Raw genomic sequence first — 17,616 nt, 5'->3', positions numbered from 1 at the left:
TCAGGGAACTCATGTGAGGGGTTTCATTATACCTTATGTCCAAATACAAATGTCACTAGATTTTAAGTATCTAGAGATAGGGGATGGATCCTCAAGCATTTCATGCCTGGTCTTTCCACTCCTCTCTCCAGTGACTTCTCTGTTCACACAGACCCTAGGCCTGTTAACTGTGTGACTAATTCTGATACTTCATATCAACGTAGCTAGATACAGACTCTGAATTTTTCTCAAGAACATTTTAAACTTAGGATGAATTACTGATACCTTTGGGCGGTGGTTCAATCTTTTTGGAAATCGCAACGTGAATTTTCTCCTCAGTGAGAGTTTTCTTTTGTACCTCGGGGACTTTTGAAAAAAAAGTACACATCTTAATTACTGATAGATCACACTGTGGATGGCAATTGTAATTTACTAAGAATACCGAGACAAAAAAGTTAAAGCTAAAAGACATGAAAGGAAAAAGATGACAGGGAGACACAAGGAGACAGACACATCCACAGCATCCCACGACAGGCAAGGGAGGGATAAAAAGGCTATTTAAAACTCCGTCTCAAGCTCTCAAGTTCCAAACCGCCAGATACCTGTGACGGACACCTCCTCCTCTGTGTGAGAAGCAAAGAACATCTTCTCTTCCGAGATAACCATCTTCTTTGTGTGCACCGCCGGCACTTTAAAAAGAGCATCACTGTGTTAGCAATTGTTCTAGGACAGGACTACAGATGAGACACACAGATGGCACACGACACGAACATCTTTCCACAGCGATTCAGTGGGTTAGTATGATAGATTAAGAACAAATTCAGTTTCAAGAAGAAAATAAATCAGGTTTTGATCTGTCTGGACAAACAACGCATGCAGCCTTGCATCAAGTACGATTATGTGAGAATCAAATAGACACAACTTCTTCACACACAGCGCACTACTTCCCAAACCTATGAGGATCAATTCATCTCGATTAGAGGATGGGAAATATTATATGCAATGCAATACACTGCATGATAAAGTTAGAAGATTACTCATCAAACACAAAACCTTCCTTAAATTAAAAAAATTAATTTCTAAGCAAGACTAAAAGCAAAAATAAAGTTATTGAATTATACATAGGTATAACCCAACATAAAATGTGTGCTATTTAAACGTGTAGTTTTCATGGTGCTTTTGATTTTTTTTTAACAATGTATGTTCAGATATCCATATCTGCACATTACAATAATTGGAGCTTATAGTTTAAATAAAGATGAATACCTTTTACTTCAATTATTTCTTCCTGCACCGGAGTCCGGGAAGGTTTTTGTGGAACGATCTTCTTGGAAACTTCAGGTACTTTAAAAATACGTACAGATATATTTGTATTGTGAGGAATATTTCTTAGCCCCAAAGTTTGAAAATAACTCTGTTTGGATAACTATATAAATAATGCATGAGCATATACCAGAGTATGTACATGTGACTAGAACATTCTTTAAATGGTATCTATACCTTTGGTGACTTGAACTTTTTCTTCTTCCATTCTTCGGGAAGTCTTTTCAATTTTTTCAACTACTGGCTTCTTTACAACTGCAAATATTTTAAAGAAATTGCAGTACTTTTAGAATTTACTAAATTCTAAATATTTATTAAAATTCTCTCTCTAGCTCTTTACATACAAATATATGTATACATATATGTATAAAAATATACATAATATTTTTAAAGACAGGCAGGTTTGGTGTTCTCAACTTTAAGCAAAAGTTCCTGGGATTGTTTATATTTACTTTAAATTTACTATAACACTCTTTTATCTTAATAATTTTATTATTTCACGTAGATATAAATTCTGAAGAGAAAATTCACAGATATAATAAAGCTTAGAGAAGAAGTTGTGCCTATTAGATTTAACTATTGATTCAGGCATCCTTGCCAAACAAATCATGATAATGTCAGGCATATTCTGTTTTATTTAATGATTCTAATTGCATACCTTTGGGAGGTGGTGCTTTCTTTTCAGGCACTTTGGCTGGGATTTTCTTCTCATGTAATTCTTTAATAAAAACACAAGACAAGCCGAGATGCTTAAATCAGTCAATTCTACAAGCTGCGCTTGTTGCAAATATTAAAATGTTAAGAATAATTTATCATCCTGTAAGGAGTCTGTCATGTGGGGGAGCTTATGACCAATACAACTCTCAGGCAGAATTTCAAAACAGAATTAGGTGGCGATGAAATGAACCGAGATGCAGCCCTAGCCCTAGGATTAAAGGTTCCATTGAGAGCAACATGGAAGCTTAATATCAAAGGAAGATGAAGACTATTCTACAGAACAAGTAATGCAAGATCCATAACCTTAGAGAAGCCAAAACGATCATTTTCTCCTTCATGTCCATTGTAAGTCAGGTAACAGCGTCGAAAGTAAAGGGAACCGAGTGAAAATGAGGAACAGAGAAGAGAAGCCACCCAGCGCCCGCGTACGTACCTTCATGAACTTCCTTCTGAATGTGAATCACTTCTCTCTCCTGGTAAGTCTCTTCCCACTCCTCCTCGCCTTCACTATAGCCCTCCTCCCTCTCGTAGTACTCTTGCCCTTCTTCAAAGTCTTCCTCCCACTCCTCGTGGACTTCCCTTTTAGCGTCCACCTTGATCTCCTCATAGTCTTCATCCGGCTCTTCATAATAGGGCTCCTCGTCGGGCCCCGTGTAGGGCTCCACCTCCAGCTCCTCGTAGGGCTCGTCCCAAGGCTCGATGAGCACTTTCTTCTCGTAGACGGCCTGCTCTCTCTCGTACACAGCCTCTTTTTCTTTGTGAATCTCTTTCTTTCGAGTGATAGTTGTTATTTTCACTTCTTCGGCCTTAGAGGACACATCGATAATTTCAGAAGCTGAAAGATGAAAAGAAATAGGGGTGGGGGAGAACAAGAAAGGGAAATCGGATTAATTACATCCATCAAAAAGCTTTGTTCAAGGGAAGTCATTCCGCATTGAGCACTTGGAGGCTGTAGCATCAGACTGATAATCTCTTATGGCTTGACGTGTATGGATTCTATTTTATTCACTAGGCAACACGACAATACTAAGGGTCTTCACTCTTGATATGGGGATTTTCTTCTAGTGCCAAAAGTATGGATTCAGTAGACCGCTTCAAATTGCTATGCCTTTCCTTGCTCTATGTGAACTCCAGTTTGGAGAGATTCTCCTGAAGCACTTCAGACTCGATAACATTAATAGTGTTATGGAGTCTAGAGTAAATGTTTCTGCAAATTAATTTTAGCTTTTTTTTTTTCACTTTTGACAGTGACTCCCTGGTCAGTTAAATAATGACACACTAAAACTGATGTAGTCACAGCAGTTCTCAGTTTTTTTTTCTTTTTATTGTTTATTTATTTATTAAAGATTTCTGCCTTCTCCCCTCCCATTTCCCTCCCCCTCCCCCATCAAGTCCCCCTCCCTCATATATGACAAATTTCAAAATGTCTTTGAGATCAGTATTATTGACAAATCCCTAATATTTGTGTGGATTACAAAGTAAAACTCAGAAAGAGCTCTTTCCTTGCTGTCTCTCACTGCTGCCTCGCCCCGTGCCCCCATCCAGGGGCTGCAGAGGTGTGGGAAACAGCCATTGTTTCCAGGACTCTGCACAGTGGCAGAGGGGACTGGACACTTTTACAACAACTTGGAAGCCTAATATTTAAAGGTGATCAAGAGGACACATGCAAAATTCAGAAGTAAATAATAAAATGCTGGAAATACTTGCCTTTTGCTGGAAACATGGGAGTAGGAGGGAGGGGCTTCTTGGTAACTTCTGGCACTTCGAAAAAACACAGTAGATATTAATGTTTAGACTACAGATTGTTTAATGTTTAATTTAGAACATTATCATGGTCCTTTGCATAATGAATTATTACTAATGCAGCATCATAAAACCTCATCATTACCAAACCAGGCGAATAAGCATTGCTATGTCAAGTCAGAAGAACAAAATGCTCAGAGGCTGGGCCTTCATTCCAGTTTAGGCTGGTTTTAAAGAATTCAAACGTAGAAAAAGATAGCAAAGAAATGTGTAGTGTGTCCAGCACTTAAAACCCGCACTTTTGCTTTGTTCTGTTATAAAATCCACCAAACACGCGTGCTTTCAAAATGGCCATCATGCCAGGTGGTGGTGGTCCACGCTTTTAATCCCAGTGCTTGAAGGCAGAGGTAGGCGGATCTTTGTGGGTTCGAGGCCAACCTGGTTTATAGAGCTAGGTCCAGGACAGGCTCCAAGACTACAGAAGAAACCCTGTCTCGAAAGACCAAAGCAAACCAAACAAAATCCATAAGGACCATGGGGAGAGCTGTGTCAAGTGGAGGATGGAGCCTGCGCTTCTGTGTGGCTCTGGGCAGGAGGTTGCTGTGCTTTCTCCATCAAGAGGGTTACAACAACTCTTTTACATTAGTCATCTAAAGGTCTTCCATCAGTCTCCCAAGATGTCTTCTAAAGATTTGTTTGCTTTCTTCAAACATTAAGATAAGGAAAACCAGCAAAGGGTCCTGAGCTGGGCTGCAGCCGCATCACAGCACACTAATCTTGAATCCTTGCTGGGAGCTGGGAGGCCTTGGTCACCAACAACAGTGGGACTGGAGGGGAAGGTCTCCTTCAAAGCATCAATTGTAGACAGCAAGCATTCTCTGCATCATTGGCTGCCAGAGGCAGACCAGGACACAGGAAGGACGAGAGAGATGGAGGGGGATAAACCACCTAGTGACCCCGATTCTTGCCCTTTGGGTTTCCTGCACTCTTAAGTGCTTATCCGCAATGAAGATCTTAAGAGCACTTTCTGGTTAGGTTTTTTTTTTTATTTGATTTTTAAAGTTTATTATAATACCTGGTGGTGGTGCTTCCTCCTTGGATTTTGAAACAACTTTTTTGGTGTCTTTCTTCACAGCCTTTTTGGTCACTGAAAAAAAAAAAGAAGTCAGATATGAATAATGTAAACGTTTTAAGGACATTTCAATTCTATTTTCCAGATGCTAACAAGATAAAATAAACTTTATTGTGAGATACTTGCTTTAGAAAAATCTTGTATTAGAAAGCAAAAAGAAGAAGGAGGAGGAGGAGAAGAAAAAGAAGAAGAAAAAGAAGAAGAAAATTCTGGACGGAGGGTAGATATGTCCTCTGAACGTATAATGGGTAAGAGGCGGTTTTAGCAGAAGAAGAGGGACACAGAAAGTGTACCTTTCCCTGTGTTTCACTTGGGTGTGGAGACCACATTTGTCAGGAGAACAAAAGCAGGGTAGAATTGAAGCACACCCGTGTTATATGTGTGGGTGTACTGGTGCTGTGGGCTGGAGATAGACTCTGGTCCTGGCTCCTAGGCATACTTCCCACCGTGCTGGAAGCGTGTAAGCCCGGAGCACACTCTTTGTGTTTTAGAATCTGGTTGAAATTCTCAGGTTTTGTAGTGAATACCAACAGTCATGTTGACATTTTCATTGAGGACAGAACATTTCTGAATAGAAATTATTGCTTCTGACCATAGGAGCATCATGAATCTAGTTTATGGTTTTTGATTTCTCCTCTCTAGGCTCTGCAAGTCGATGATATATGTTTGAGTAAGCTCATATAAATTACAAACATGCTTCTCTCTTCTATCGAAAGTATATTAGTCACAAAATTGGATAAACTTATTGAATTTCTTTGAAACTGGCTGAAAAATAGTTCAAGAATTTACTATCAGTGGCAGCGGGCGGACATTAGGAGACTTACATGTTATACCTGTTATACCCATGAAGCTATTGCTGTGATAGTTAGCAGACTATCGGGAAACCTGATTTTGGCCAGTGGATTTTTTATAGCTCTGCTGAGAGAATGAATTCTCCTAGCAAGTTTGAATTTATAACTCCAGAAGTCTCAGACAAACTGTTGTCTGGTCTGTACAGCTTCCGGGTGCAAAGAGTTCCCAACCGCTTCCTAAAAGTTTAGCATTCGAGATGGTCAACTCCTTGCTACTTTTAAGAACTCTTCTGTTTTGCTTGGCTTTTGAGACAGGGTTTTAGTATGTAACCCCATCCGGCTTGTCGCATGGGCCTTTCGCTTGTGGTAATCATCCTGTCTCTGTCTGCTGAGCTGGGATCACATGTATCTACCAGTCTGCTGCCCACTTCTGATTAGTAACCACGCCCCTTAGTTAACAAACACAAACACACCCCACAAAAGACCCAGCAGAGCAAGTCAAAGATATTCTGAACAAACAGTGACTTACAAAAAGTAATTAAGAGTATAAATGAAAAGAAAACAAACCACAATTTTCAGTTTGCTTCTCAACTAATATGGTGTATTTCTATAAGCTGCCCAACAACTGGTTTTATTATTGTCATATTAGTCGTCAAGCATAGTGGTCAGGGGCATGTGAAATAAACTTATTTTTAACCAACATCCAAGTTATTCCCTTGCAATATTTTAAAACAAAGCATAGTGCTTGAGTTAATCTAGTCATTTTCAGCATTTCAAACTGTGTAGCAACAGTATCATTTTGAAGTCAGTTCAGCGTCTTGACCACAAGAGGGAGCACGAACTATATGAAGTCACATTTTCACAGACTATGGAATTCTGAGTTTTATCACTTCAGTTAGTTTTCATATATTACCTTCAATACGCTTTCCTGGTGGCTTCTTCTCTTCGGGTAAAGGCAGCAGAAGAGGAATGGAAGGAGCAACCGCAGGAGGTATTTCTGGAAAAAAAAATACATAGCAGCACCATGTCGCACGTATTTTATCAATCCGGGGGCTTAAAACAAGCAACATTAATATCTATCTAGAGTAGTAACTGCATGTTTTGCTCTCGTTTCTAACTGGACAGTGAAGACAGGGATGTGGAATCTTGCTGCTCTATGCCCGGATGCTAGGGGTAGGGTCTTACCTTCAGGTGGAACCGCTCTGATTGGCATGGTTGGGATCGGAACTCTGGAATCGGGAATATCTGGAAGTAACCGATAGCGATAAGCACTGGGGAGCTGACAACACATGCTCACCGTCTGGACACCTCCAGCAGCACCGCCATCGTGTTGAACAACCATTCCTATTCTATCGTTCACCGCACACAGTTCGGTGCTTATGAGAACTTGCTGAATTCTGTCCTGGTTCTATTGTGCTAGTACCAGTCACCTTACCATCTCTGTTTTCCCAATTCATAAAGTGTAACAACATTGCATTTTGCTGGAAATTATCTTACTGAGTAACATTTACTGAAAAGAGGAATGGCAACTTTGTGTATTTTTATTGGGCTCCCTATTTATAAAACCACACCAACACTGAACTTAGTGTCGGCAACAATTAAAAAAGAAAAGAAAAAAAAACTTACCAGGAGGCTTCATCTCAAGTTTTATTTCTGCAAAGGAAAAAGAGAACGTTTTTGTATGTAGAACTGTTTGGGTAACGTGCTTGCCTCCAGGACTGTGGCGTGTTCATGCGGCCCGTCCTCACCTTTGGTTGTTAAGTACAGCTCTGCTGTGCTCCTGGCTTCACCTCTTGGCTCCAGGCGAGCAATTACTGAGTACACGCCTGGAAAGAATAATAATCTGATGTTATTCTCCTAATACAATGTGCTTATTTATGCCTTTTTAATTTTCTTTTGTTTTAAAGTACATTCCATAGAATTATAGAATAGAATGTAAGCATTCTTTTTTTTCTTTTCTTTTTTTTTTCGAGACAGGGTTTCTCCGTAGCTTTTGGTTCCTGTCCTAGAACTAGCTCTTGTAGACCAGGCTGGCCTCAAACTCACAGAGATCCACCTGCCTCTGCCTCCCTGGTGCTGGGATTAAAGGCATGCACCACCACCGCCCGGCTAGAATGTAAGCATTGTTAACGGGTGGAAATATCAAAAACAGGTGATAGTGAGGATTGCATTACAGATCCACTGGGAAAGTGTCCGCGTGATTACCTTCGTCGTCTGGGGTCACATTGTGGATGGTCATGTAATGGCAGCGGCCATCATTTCTAAAGTTGTATTTCTGGCTCTCAGTCAGCTCCGTCGGCCCTTTGTACCAGGTCACGATGGCGTCGTCGAAGGACACTTCACACTCAAACGTAGCCGACTGATGCTCGCTCACCACAATATTCTGTATGCGCTTGGTGAACTGAATCGGTTCAGCTGTTTACATCAAAGGGATTCAAAGTGAGACTGACTGGGCAGGCAAGGATCTCTGTGACTGTGATTTCTTTACTTCAAAGTTCTTGGGGGTTGAGATGGGGTTTCATTATGGGGCCCAAGCTGGTATGCTCCTGCCTTGGGCTTCCAAATGCAGGAATTATAAGGTGTTCATGTGTACCACAAACCCAGTGAAATTAGCTCATTTATTTATTGCTTATTTATTTATTTGCCTGTCTATTTATGTGGTACTAATTTTGCACCTGGCATTTCCTTCCTTCCTATCTATCTATCTATCTATCTATCTATCTATCTATCTATCTATCTATCTATCTATCTATCTATCTATCTATCTACTTATGCAGTACTATTTTTGAACCTGAGGCCTCCCAAAGAAGCACTATACCATCCCAAGGACTTTAATTTTTTTTATTTTGAGACAAAGTCTAGCTCAGATTCCGAGACTGACCTCAACTGTGCCATTTTCTTGCCCCATGCTCTCAAGTATCTGGGGTGACGGTGTGTGTGAGCATATCTGTGTGACAGGTGTGTGTGAGTATACTTGGCTTCTAGTTTTATTCACTTATAATAGAAAACCCAAGCACAAGAGCAGAACAATAGTGACACATTTTTGTATAGTAATCAACCTGTTCCCATTGCTCAGGGCGTTCCTACGGGACTGATAGTGGATAGTATAAAGAACTCCCCAAGAGTCCTTAAAATATTCCTATGGAGGAGATGCCAGAGGGAGATTTGAACCCAAAGTCAAACGAAATTTCAAAACTGTTGAGGAAATACGACAGTTCCTAACAGAGAACAGATCAGCCATCCAACAGTCAATTCCCCTGCAAAGCCTTTCCTTACCACAAGAAAATCATTTTTTGTTATTTAGGATCTAAAATTTTCTCTTTTATAGAGATTTCCCTGGGGAATGATTTTAAATTCAACAGGAAATTTGCAATTCTGAATTGCAGAGGGCTCTCCAGAGTTGAGAAACATGATTTTGGGCACAGACAGGTAAACAGAAAGGCACCAACTCACCTGGGACAGCTGGGTGCTTTTAAGAGCATGGCTAGGGGTGGGTAGCCTTTCCCTAAGATGTGTCTGGAAATCTGGGACTTCATGCATAGCAGTACAATGTGCATCTTGCAGAAAGTGACATTCTGAGGGCTTCATAATTGACAAATGTATTTAAGGTGTTTACTTATTTAAAAAATGATTAGTGCTTTCAACTTTAGTCTAACGTGAAGCTATTTAACTTTTCTTTTAACTTTAATATTCATTATAAAATAACTCAGAAACCTGAAATGCCTCTGGAAATAAGATTGATATAATTTTTCTTTAATAATTAAAATGACAGCAAATGAGACACAGTAAAAAATTTCCTTGGAGAGTTCAAGGTGAGTTGCCTAAAATTTAACTATTAAGACATTGAGGATTACTGCTCTTTAAGTCAGAGAGTCTGAAATCGGGAATAGAACTCTTAAATGAAATTGATATTTTTATAAAGTAACCATTCCTTATCATATACACTGTTAATTTTATCTATAAAATTTTATAACCATAAAGTCAAAATAAGTCCCACAAAGTAGCAGTTCCAATCACAGTGTTTTAGATTTGTATCTACAATATCTACAACTTTTGTCTTTTCCAATATTTTTTCTAGGTTCCATAGTGGTAGATATGAGAATTATAAAATTTAACTTTTAAGAAGAAACAACCATAAAAAAATCAAATGTCAGTCTAGATTATGATTTTTATCTAGAAGAAATGCATGGTTGAATGTTTTCCTTTTGAACGGCATGGGTTTTGACACAGGGACAAGTGTGTGGCTATGGATGTGGGAGAATGAGGACAGGAACCCTTTGAGAGTTCACTGAGGGAGCGACTGCGGGGCCTGCACAGCCTCTGCTCTGTGCCCAGACATTTACCCACCTTCAATCTTGAGCTCTGCTGAAGTCTCAAGGTCCTTGTGCTTGCAGGTGTACTGACCCTGGTCCTCCGCACGGACATCGGCAATGGTCAGTTTGTGGACTTTGTGCTCCACTTCCGTTTTCACTCTGCCTTGGGGCTTAAGGAGTTTGCCATTTTTGAACCACTCGGATTTCACATTGGGCACTGAAAACTGACAAGTCATGGTACAAGTCTGGCCTTCTTTCAAAGTCACATCCTGGAGATGGCGCTCCCAAGCAGGCTCTGTGGTGAGACAGGAACACATGGGGTTCAACATCAGCATCTTAAGCAGAGGTGCCCAACGTCAGCATCTTATGCAGATGTGCCCACCAGCAATCTCACAAGGTTTTGAAATGGCTTCTCACTCACCAATCACGGTCAGCTTGGCACTGGCGATATGGGGACCACAAACCAGCCTGTAATTGCCCTGGTCTTTAGGGTGACAGTTTTTGACTCTGAGAGTATGCCGGTCACCATCGATTCTTATTTCGTATTTGTCACTGGGCTCCAGTTTTTCAGTCCCTTTGTACCAGGACAGCTTGATTTCAGGATAATTAATCTTAATGTCAATTTCAAAGATGGCATCATTGTCTTTCAGAACTGTCTGGTTTTCAATATCCTTGATCAAGGTGACAGGCTAGAAGAATTAACATGTGTTAGCCATCCTTCCCTTTTAACTCCCAGTAATGATTCTGTACATTTTATTATTAGCATAGTTTATTTTACCTCTGTCTGTGTCAGCCTTTGCTGAATAAATGATACAAGTTCCTCAAATTCTTTTTCATCCCTTTCTGACTTCTCTAGCTCCTCAATTTCCTGAGGGGGGAAATAATACATTAGGAACAAGAATTTGAATTAGCAGGCACATGACTATGATTTATATTCTTTAAACTTTTAAAGATTTTGTGGGATTCGGTGGTTTTTAAAGATTTATTTTTATTTATGTGTACTGGTAATTTTTAAAAGACTTCCTTTTCTTTTACACATAAGTGTGTTCTGACTGCGTGCACTATGTGTACCATGTCATGTAAGTGTGGTTGTAAGTCAGAAAAGGGCATCAGATTCCCTGCAGCCAGAGTTGGAGACAGTTGTGAGCTGCCATGTGGGTGCTGGGAACTGAGCCTGGGTCCCCTGGAAGAGCAGCCAGTGTTCTTAACCACTGAGCCATCTCTCCAGCCCTCTGACTTCCAGGTTACAGTAAGGTTGATAGCTGGGATATTGTTTCCTAGGAACACAGTGTTCTGGGAATTCAAGGCATTCTGCTAGTATGAAAGACGTCTGGGGTCTCCACTACGGATTGTTTCTTAGGACGCAGCTGCAGCGAGGGACACACACCAGTCTGTGGGTCTCCTCCTCCTGACTCTGCTTCAGCAGCTCAAAGGCTTGAAGGAGGCCCCGGAAGTCAGTGATCCCGTACATGCGTGCGTATTTCTCATATTCTTTAGGATCCACATTTTTGAGAAGCTCCATGATGTCAATTTCCTCTTCTTCCCCAGATCCTTTCTTTAGGGCTGGAGTCCTAAAAAAAAGTTAAGATCAATCACATATCTTCCGCTAAGTTTGAACTGTCTGTCATGACTCAAAGATGTTCAGTCTTGGTATTTTGCCTCACTATAAAACAGTTGGATGCTCTTTATTAAGAAATGCTAATTTTACCATGCTGACCAAAACAACAAAAAGTCAGTTTGGTGATGGAATGGATTAAGACTGGACTGTTGTTATACAGTGTTGAAATCTGATCAATGGGTCGAAGAAGGAAAGAAATGGAAACATGCCCATCAGCCTTGTAGTCGGGAACCGAATTAACGGTAGTTATATGAAATAGCAACTGAAAGCTTCATTTTAATACCATATGCTATAAAAAAGAGCTGTGGAAAGATATATGATAATTTGATGGTCAAATACAAATTATATTGAAATTATTGTTGGTTATGGAAATGTTTAAAATAATTGGTCAGGAAACTATAGCATTAAAAACCTTATAAAAGAAAGCCTTTTTTAGATTCAGACACATAGTATTTGGCTATTTCCTTTTGTTTAAAGCTTTTGGATATATCTCATTCTTTGTTTCTGAGCATCATTCAGAAATGCATCCCAACAGACCACAGAATTCCACTTACACATAATTGACTACCTGTTAACTCACTCCTGAGCCATGGCAGGTTCTGTATACTCTGAGTCCTGCAGTAGCTGGCCCGGGCCTCCTGAGGACCCTCTGTGAGGAGGAAGTCCTCTTCATAGTTATCAGTGGACTTACTTTTTCAGCATCGCGCGGAGGTCGCCTTCAATCTTCTCCTGCTTCTTCCTTTCGTCCACCTGGAGGTTGACATTGCTTTCAATCTCACCGTGTTTGTTAAAGGCAACACAGCGGTACAACCCAGAGTCGGTTTTCGTGGTGTCACGAATCTCCAGCTTCGATTCGTCGCCCTTTTGGTGGATAAAAATGCGACCGCCTTGGTTCAGTTGTCTCCACTTCCCTTTCGTCCATTTAACATTCGGGATTGGGTCACCTCCAACTTTTGCGATAAATGTGGCTGTGGTTTCTAAGGGACGATGAAAACAAAATTATCCAAAAATTAGCCTTGCCCAGTCGGTGCTTTGGAAATAAAATCAGTAGTAGACGACAGACAAGGCCGTGCACTTACTTTCCACCACTCGGATACTCTGAGGCTCTGATACGAAAAAGAGCTTTCCATCCACGGCTGCCTTCTTAGCCGCTGGGGCCACAGCTGGTTTTTCTGAAATGCACATTTCCACATTTTGTTAGTACAAGTACGTGAAAATTGCAATAAATATTCTGGGGTATAAAGCAAAGTTTAAGAGTGTCATAAATATGCACTCCAAGGCTCACTAGCTGTGACAAAGCAGCCTGTCTCCTAGACCCTCGTTCCAGTAAGAGGTATAGTAAGCTGAGCCATCGTGGATGGCTAGCATCTACTCTGGCATTTATAGACTTGACTTTATTGTATACATTTCCCCTGGCTATGACATCCAGCTATTTCTCATTGCATCAGCATGGCATCATTTTTGGAACTACACTGAATATATTCTTGTGACTCTGCTGTGAGAGGCCCAAGAAACAGGCTGGTGAACTCTGGGTAATTGGAAATACTTTGTATCGACACGATCTCCAGAGGTGAACTCTGGGTAACTGGAAATACTTTGTATCGACATGATCTCCAGAGATCACCAGATACTTTCACCAGAAGAGGGCCACAGTCTACAAAGGACAAATAACTGATGTGTGCAACTCATCTAACTCCACTCTCCTATACCATGGGCAGTTGCCTAATGCAAACAACAGTTTCTCGGTATCTGTACCTTTAATGGTCACTTTGCACTTGGAAGTGTCACTTCCAGCCACGTTGGAAGCCTTGCACACGTAATCTCCTGAATCCGCTTTAACGGTCTCCTTGAGTTCCAGCACAGCTGTCCCGCTAGCGAAGCTGAAGCTGCATCTGTCCGAAGGCTTGACCTCCCTGCCGGCTTTCATCCACTGGATCCGAATGGGCTCTGATCCCTGCACGTGGCAGCTGAGCTGCACAAAGTCTCCTTCGGTGGCTGTTACTGGAGTAAGGTGTTGGTCGAACACAGGTGGCTTCTTAGGCTCTGGAATTGAAAAGGCATTTTCAAGAGGAGGCCGGAAAACAGAGTGAAGGATGCACTATGGTGCACAAAGAAACAAAGGGCAAATAGCTTCCCTCCCGCAGGTGACAGTGGACACTGCAGGGGGGAGGGACTAGAAGACAGTTTATTCCTCTTTGAGCAGTTAATTTTTTTTAACCTCTTTGGGTTAAAAAAGTAAAGATTTAAAAACAAGCAAAGAACAGCTGCCAAACTGCCCACAGACCACCGCAGCATCCATGTCCTGATCATGCTCCACAAAGACTATGCTGGCACTGCCATCAGTGTGTGTGGTGCGGCACGGTTTTGATTCTTTTAAAGGTACAGACAGCAGCATTTTTGCCAAACTCTAAAACCTAAAGGCTTATGAGGGAATTCTGCTCACGTGGGGCAGCAATGATTACTGGCTCGTGGAGAAGGAAGCCACCATCGGAGTCATGGGTGCGCTGAGATCTCAACAAGATTTTTTCTGATGTTCATTTTTAGGTTTTAAGTGCAGCTAAAGTTACTCTAAGCCCAAAGAAACAAAGAGTGGAAGCTCAGGGCTTAGCTGAAAACAAAGATAAGAATGTGGGTTACATGACAAAATGGACATGTGGTGTGATGTCATGACAAAATGGACATGTGTGATGTGATGTCATGACAAAATGGACATGTGTGATGTCACGACAAAATGGACGTGTGGTGTGATGTCATGACAAAATGGACACGTGTGATGTGATGTCATGACAAAGTGAACATGTGTGATGTAATGTCACGATAAAATGGACATGTGTGATGTGATTTTTCTAACACAGCTCTAGCGGTTCAGTGCTTCTGAGACCTAGATAAAATAAGGCTACATTCTGGTATCACTACTTCAATAAGCCTCTACGGAAAAATAATTTCCGAATTCTGTAGCAAGTATCTACTGAATGGCATCATGAGAATAAATCACTTTTCATTTCAGCACAGGTGCTGAAACTAGATTCATTTCAGTTCTATCAGATAAATGATAAAATCTGGATTTGCAGCCAAGACAACTGAGTACTATTAGCCCAGTCACACGAGCAGCCTACTAATGTCTTGGCTGGCCCGTGCATTCGGAGGTGGCCAGCCGCCTCCCCTGCAGCAACCATTCCGTCCTTGTGCAACAATTGTGCTGGTCTGTAGACTTGCTGTCTGGTTGAAGCCATAACAGTTAGGAAATCTGACAAGAAAGGTCTGAAATAATGCAGACATCTTCCTTTCCTAAAATGATAGTCTTGTGTTTATCTTTTATAATACATAATATTCTACCCAAACATTGGCTTTTTGAGCACATCTTACCGTTTTGTCTGGTGTTATGGTTTAATTTTAGAGTAGAAGGTAAGAGTAATATATACTAAACAGTGATTCTCTACAGACAAAGGGAAATGTTTCTGATTGCAGCCGGGAGCAAGCAAAGTCGATACAACAGTCTGCGACAGTTTTCAAAACTTTTCAAATGCTTTCATCAAAACCCCTGTCCCTTGTGCACACATGTCACGGCTTTGAGTTCTAGTTACGTAAGCAAGGTTGGGAACACGACTTAGATATCTGACATTGGAGTCCATTTATCAAGTAAACTCTACCTGGGGTCACATAATAAAATTATGGATCATACGTTTTGAGCAAACACATATGGAACGGTGACAACCCATCCAACAACGCATGCTTTTGTTGGTGGCTCTACACTGAGCCCAGATCCCAGTATCTCATCATGATACATGCATGGAGGTGTGTGAAGAAAAGCATCAGGGCCAGGGCTGAGAGGACAACTCACCTTTGATGACAATGGAAGATGTGCACAGCGCAGAGCCTGCATCGTTTGTTGCCTTGCAGGTGTATAAGCCTGCATCGGCCATGCTTGCTCTCTTGACTTGAAGCAACAGTGCATTGTTCTTGAATGTGATCTCACAGTTGGAAGTTGGATGGATCTCTACATTATTTTTGTACCAAGCAACAGTTATAGGCTGGGAACCTGCCACGCGCCCTTCCAGTTTGAATGAATTCCCTTCGGTCTCTTCCACTGTCTCCGAGAGTTTTTTAGTGAAACTTGGCGGGATTAGGCGCTCTGTAAGAAATTAAAAAGAGAAATAAAAGGAATACAGAGGCGAGTTATTACTGTGAAATTTTCAAGGTAGAGGAGCCCTGTTTTTAGTTAAATATCAGGGAAAATTAGTCAAATCCAGCAGTGCAATTCATGCTCCAGAGTATAGCTAGTTCTCAGCTGTTCTCTGACAGGATGGCTGATTCACAGGCAATGACAGGACCAGACATTTGTAAGAAGACAAACTCAGTCTTAGGGTTGAGGAGTACTTATCAACTTTTAGGAGATAGGAATTAAATGACATCAGTTTTTCTTTCTGCAAACCTATCCCCTTAAACATTTTCATGTTGCTTTAAGCTGCTTCCCAAGAATCTACCATAATAAACCCAGTGCAGCTGACGGTGGTCGGTTATGCTCAGAAGTGACGGCGCTCTGCTGGAGCCCACGCTAAATCAACTCTACCTTTTATGTTAAGCTGGGCTGTGCAGGAGTCCTTTCCCACTTCATTCACAGCATGGCAGGTGTACTGTCCAGAGTCGCCTTTGTCCACTTTGACGATGGTCAGGTGCGCACTGTTTTCCAGATAACTGATCTGGTAGTTCCCACCACTTCGAATCTCTCTGTTGTCCTTGGCCCAGCTGACTTTGATGGGCTGTGTTCCTGTCACATGGCACTCCAAGTCCGCGCTTTCTCCTACCACAGCATCCACGGGGGTCAGAGGAATATCGAAGAAGGGTGGATTCTTCCCCTCTAAGGAGACATTACAAGGAAAAGGTTTCACTCCGGCTTCTAGACTTAGGCCACGCCCATTGAAGAAACCACAATATTTCCTTTCAAATTTTGTATCGAATTACAAACATTTCAGTTACAGAAACAGAGGTCCCGGAACCCACGAACCTGTGAGAATGAGTTTGGCGCCAGATGAAGCAGAGCCCACGGGATTTGTAGCAATGCAAGAGTACTGGCCTGTGAGACTCCTGTCTGTTTTAAAGATGTTCAGTGTGGCGACGTTGTCTAAAAAGGATGTTTGTATATTTGGGCTGTCTTCCAGCGGCTTGCCGTCTTTGAACCAAGACACGGAGATGGGCTCTGATCCATTTATGGCGCATTCGAAAACCACCGGCAACCCCACGGTTTCCTGCACATCTCTCAGTTGCCGAGAAAATGACGGCGGAAGCTTTTGCTCTGCAGGAACAGGATTAGAGCAATGAACACAGCTCCTCATCTTAAATTCAGTTACAGGCATCCCGCAACCATACAGGAATCTCTCTAGAGATTTGAGGGAATGTTAACAGCTCTCACGTTAACTTGGAGATGGAAAAGGACATGTGAGTTTTTGGAGAACTTTGTATAGTAGAAGGCATGGAACAAAACAAAGCAACAAAACCTGTAAACCAACAAGATGCTGATCAACCAGACGTCTAACTCTGTCACCCAGTAGAACCTCCTGCTTATTAAACTGTCTCCTAGCAATCTGAATGAGACAAGCTTGGAGTGAATTTAAAAATATAAGCCACTTATATTCCTTTAAGATTTAAAGAGGTAAATGGTAGCATGATCTTTCTATTTGTCAACATTTTACTGACTCCATATATTCAAAGAATGTAGAAAAAGTGTAGCCCGGTGTGGCAGTACACACACCTATAATCTCAGAACTCAGGACACAAAGGTAGGAGGATGATCCATGGGTTTGAGATCAACCCATCCAACTTGGTCTGCCTAGTGAGTTTCAACCAATAGGAGATACATAGTAAGATCCTCAGAAAAACAATCACCCGAGGAAATGCAAACTGGAATTACTTAAGCCCCAAAGCAGCATCTCTATTTCCCCCTAAAGAAGGCCCTTGTTGAGCATTTTAAACGTTTTAAAAGAAACACATATCTATCTGCTT

The 17,616-nt window shown here is 41.4% G+C and overlaps 1 protein-coding gene across 1 annotated transcript in view; it reads right to left on the bottom strand.

Annotated features, from left to right (window-relative positions):
- Ttn (titin) overlaps nt 1-17,616 on the bottom strand; it is a 270,030-nt gene that overhangs the window by 158,583 nt on the left and 93,831 nt on the right. The window contains exons 94-116 of the mRNA XM_057755570.1: nt 16,622-16,909; nt 16,187-16,474; nt 15,458-15,748; nt 13,372-13,659; nt 12,696-12,788; nt 12,308-12,593; nt 11,386-11,569; nt 10,777-10,866; nt 10,420-10,687; nt 10,033-10,293; nt 7,891-8,100; nt 7,434-7,511; nt 7,312-7,338; nt 6,871-6,930; nt 6,599-6,682; nt 4,838-4,909; nt 3,727-3,774; nt 2,453-2,854; nt 1,961-2,020; nt 1,480-1,557; nt 1,246-1,323; nt 582-668; nt 265-345 (exon numbers count right to left, since the gene is read on the bottom strand). Of these exons, the coding sequence (XP_057611553.1) occupies nt 265-345; nt 582-668; nt 1,246-1,323; nt 1,480-1,557; nt 1,961-2,020; nt 2,453-2,854; nt 3,727-3,774; nt 4,838-4,909; nt 6,599-6,682; nt 6,871-6,930; nt 7,312-7,338; nt 7,434-7,511; nt 7,891-8,100; nt 10,033-10,293; nt 10,420-10,687; nt 10,777-10,866; nt 11,386-11,569; nt 12,308-12,593; nt 12,696-12,788; nt 13,372-13,659; nt 15,458-15,748; nt 16,187-16,474; nt 16,622-16,909 (3,702 nt within the window). The remainder of the gene's footprint in view (nt 1-264; nt 346-581; nt 669-1,245; nt 1,324-1,479; nt 1,558-1,960; nt 2,021-2,452; nt 2,855-3,726; nt 3,775-4,837; nt 4,910-6,598; nt 6,683-6,870; nt 6,931-7,311; nt 7,339-7,433; nt 7,512-7,890; nt 8,101-10,032; nt 10,294-10,419; nt 10,688-10,776; nt 10,867-11,385; nt 11,570-12,307; nt 12,594-12,695; nt 12,789-13,371; nt 13,660-15,457; nt 15,749-16,186; nt 16,475-16,621; nt 16,910-17,616) is intronic.

This window comes from Chionomys nivalis, chromosome 22 (assembly GCF_950005125.1).
Source record: "Chionomys nivalis chromosome 22, mChiNiv1.1, whole genome shotgun sequence".
In the NCBI taxonomy this organism is placed as follows: Eukaryota; Metazoa; Chordata; class Mammalia; order Rodentia; family Cricetidae; genus Chionomys; species Chionomys nivalis.
The sequence above is the reverse complement of the archived record's forward strand: the minus strand, read 5'-3'. Positions and strand labels throughout refer to the sequence as shown.